The sequence below is a fragment of the Nomascus leucogenys genome, chromosome 13 (genome assembly GCF_006542625.1).
Source record: "Nomascus leucogenys isolate Asia chromosome 13, Asia_NLE_v1, whole genome shotgun sequence".
Taxonomy (NCBI): Eukaryota; Metazoa; Chordata; class Mammalia; order Primates; family Hylobatidae; genus Nomascus; species Nomascus leucogenys.
Window position 1 is genome coordinate 78010672 of NC_044393.1, and position 2291 is coordinate 78012962.

At 44.9% G+C, this 2291-nt stretch overlaps 1 protein-coding gene across 1 annotated transcript; it reads right to left on the bottom strand.

Moving 5' to 3' along the window:
- Positions 1–1360: 1360 nt before the first annotated feature.
- Positions 1361–1678, bottom strand: LOC100598207 (cytochrome c-like). Its single transcript, XM_003261314.1, has one exon. The coding sequence runs from the start codon at positions 1676–1678 to the stop codon at positions 1361–1363; it is 318 nt and encodes a 105-aa protein (XP_003261362.1).
- Between the last annotated feature and the right edge of the window lie 613 nt (positions 1679–2291).

Sequence of the window (2291 nt, forward strand, 5' to 3'; positions counted from 1 at the left end):
TTTTTTTCTTTTTTCTGAGACAGAATTTCACTCTTGTTACCCAGGCTGGAGTGCAATGGAGCGATCTCGGCTCACCGCAATCTCTGCCTCCAGGGTTCAAACGATTCTCCTGCCTCAGCCTCCCAAGTAGCTGGGATTACAGGAATGTGCCACCACGCCTGGCTAATTTTGTATTTTTAGTAGAAACAGGGTTTCTCCATGTTGGTCAGGCTGGCCCTGAACTCCCGACCTCAGGTGATCCACTCGCCTCGGCCTCCCAAATTGCTGGGATTACAGGTGTGAGCCACTGCACCCGGCCAGTCTGACCCTTCTAACCCTTCCATTCAAAGAATCAAGCTGACTTCCAAGATGGGAGAATTGAGGAATGTTCCTGTTCACAGAGACATTCTCAACCTTGAGTAAGAGAACAGGATGGCAATGAGAACACATGGACATGGGGAGGGGAACATCACACACCAGGGCCTGCCAGTGGGTGGGGGACAGGGGGAGGGACAGCATTAGGACAAATACCTAATGCATGCGGGACTTAAAACCTAGATGATGGGTTGATGGGTGCAGCAAACCACCATGGCACATGTATACCTATGTAACAAACCTGCACGTTCTGCACATGTATCCCAGAACTTAAAGTGTAATAAAAACAATAATAATAATAATTTAAAAATAAAATACTTGAGTGGCAAAGAGTACTGGCCTGGGACCAAATTCAGAGCTGGAAAACTCCTGGAATAGAAAGTTGTCCCCTTGTAATATATATCCAGAAGCTCCTGAGATTCAGCTGGTTTCCTGCTATTAACCTGAATTTGGTTTTACTTAATGGATTCTGGTCCCTTTCTCTGGTCCTGTTTTAAGCGTGGGCCATGATGTCCTGGGGCTTGAGGGTGAGGAGCAGGAGCCTCTGTAAGGGGAATAGAAATGGTGTGTGGAGGGGCACAGGGCAGGTAAATCCAGAGGAGTTTTCAGAGGGTGTCAAGATTCCACGTTCCAGTTTCACGCCTGTGCAGAGCTGGGAGCATCTGAGGCTGGGTAAGGATTTAAGGAAAAAGAGAGAAGATCCCAGAAACAAAACAGCAAAATAACATTACGAAAGCTGGGGGACTGGAAAATGCAATGTGACATTTTGTTCTTTTTTTTAAATTGACATATAATAATGGTATATATTCATGGGGTACATAGAGATGTTTTGATACATATAATATATACAGTGATTAGATAAGGGTAATTAGCATATCCATCATCTCATTTGCCATTTCTCTCTTTTTTTTTTTAATTCTGGTGTATGAAATCTATTAAATTACCATACATATAAAAAATTCATGAGACATTTCTCTTTTGTGATAAATAACGCAGTGGCCAATTATTACTCATGAGCAGCTTTTTTGAGATAAGCTATCAAGTCTGCCCTTTCTCCCTTCTTCTTAATGCCGCCAAAGATCATTTTTGTTCCAGGTATGTAATTCTTTGGATTCTCCAAATACTCTATCAGTGTGTCCTCTCCCCAGGTGATGCCTTTGTTCTTACTGGTGTCCATGTAGCAGAATCCAATGGCCTGACCTGTCTTCCACCCAAAGAGACCATGGAGGTTAGGCTCAGTCTTGTGCTTGCCTCCCATTTCCACGGTGTGGCACTGGGCACACTTCTGAACACAAATATTCTTGCTTTTCTCAACATCACCCATATTTAATTCTCTCTTTTGTCACTGGCACTGTGAAGGTTCCCACTCAGAAACCAGATGTCCCGCTCTCTCATTTATCATTTCTTTGTGTTGAGAACATTCTATATCTATTTTTTAGCTACTTTTTTTTTGAGATGGTGTCTTGCTCTGTTGCCCAGGCACACTCTCAGCTGACTGCAACATCTGCCTCCCAGGTTCAAGCAATCCTCCTGCCTCAGCCTCCCTAGTAGCTGGGATTACAGGTGCATGCCACCCCACCCAGCTAACTTTTGTATTTTCAGTAGAGATGGGGTTTTGCCATGTTGGCCAGGCTGGTCTCAAACTCCTGACCTCAAGTGATCCGCCCACCTTGGCCTCCCAAAGTCCTGAGATTACAGGTGTGAGCCACTGTGCCTGGCCCGTTTTAGCTATTTGAAACTATATAACATATTATTGTTACATCCAGTCATCCTACAGTGGTATAGAACAGGGGTCTCCAACCCCTGAGCCATGGTCGTGTAACAGTCTATGGCCTGTTAGGAACTTGGCCACACAGCAGGAGGTGAGCAACAGGCTACCGAGTGAAGCTTTATCTGTATTTACAGCTGCTCCCCATTGCTCACATTACCGCCTGAGC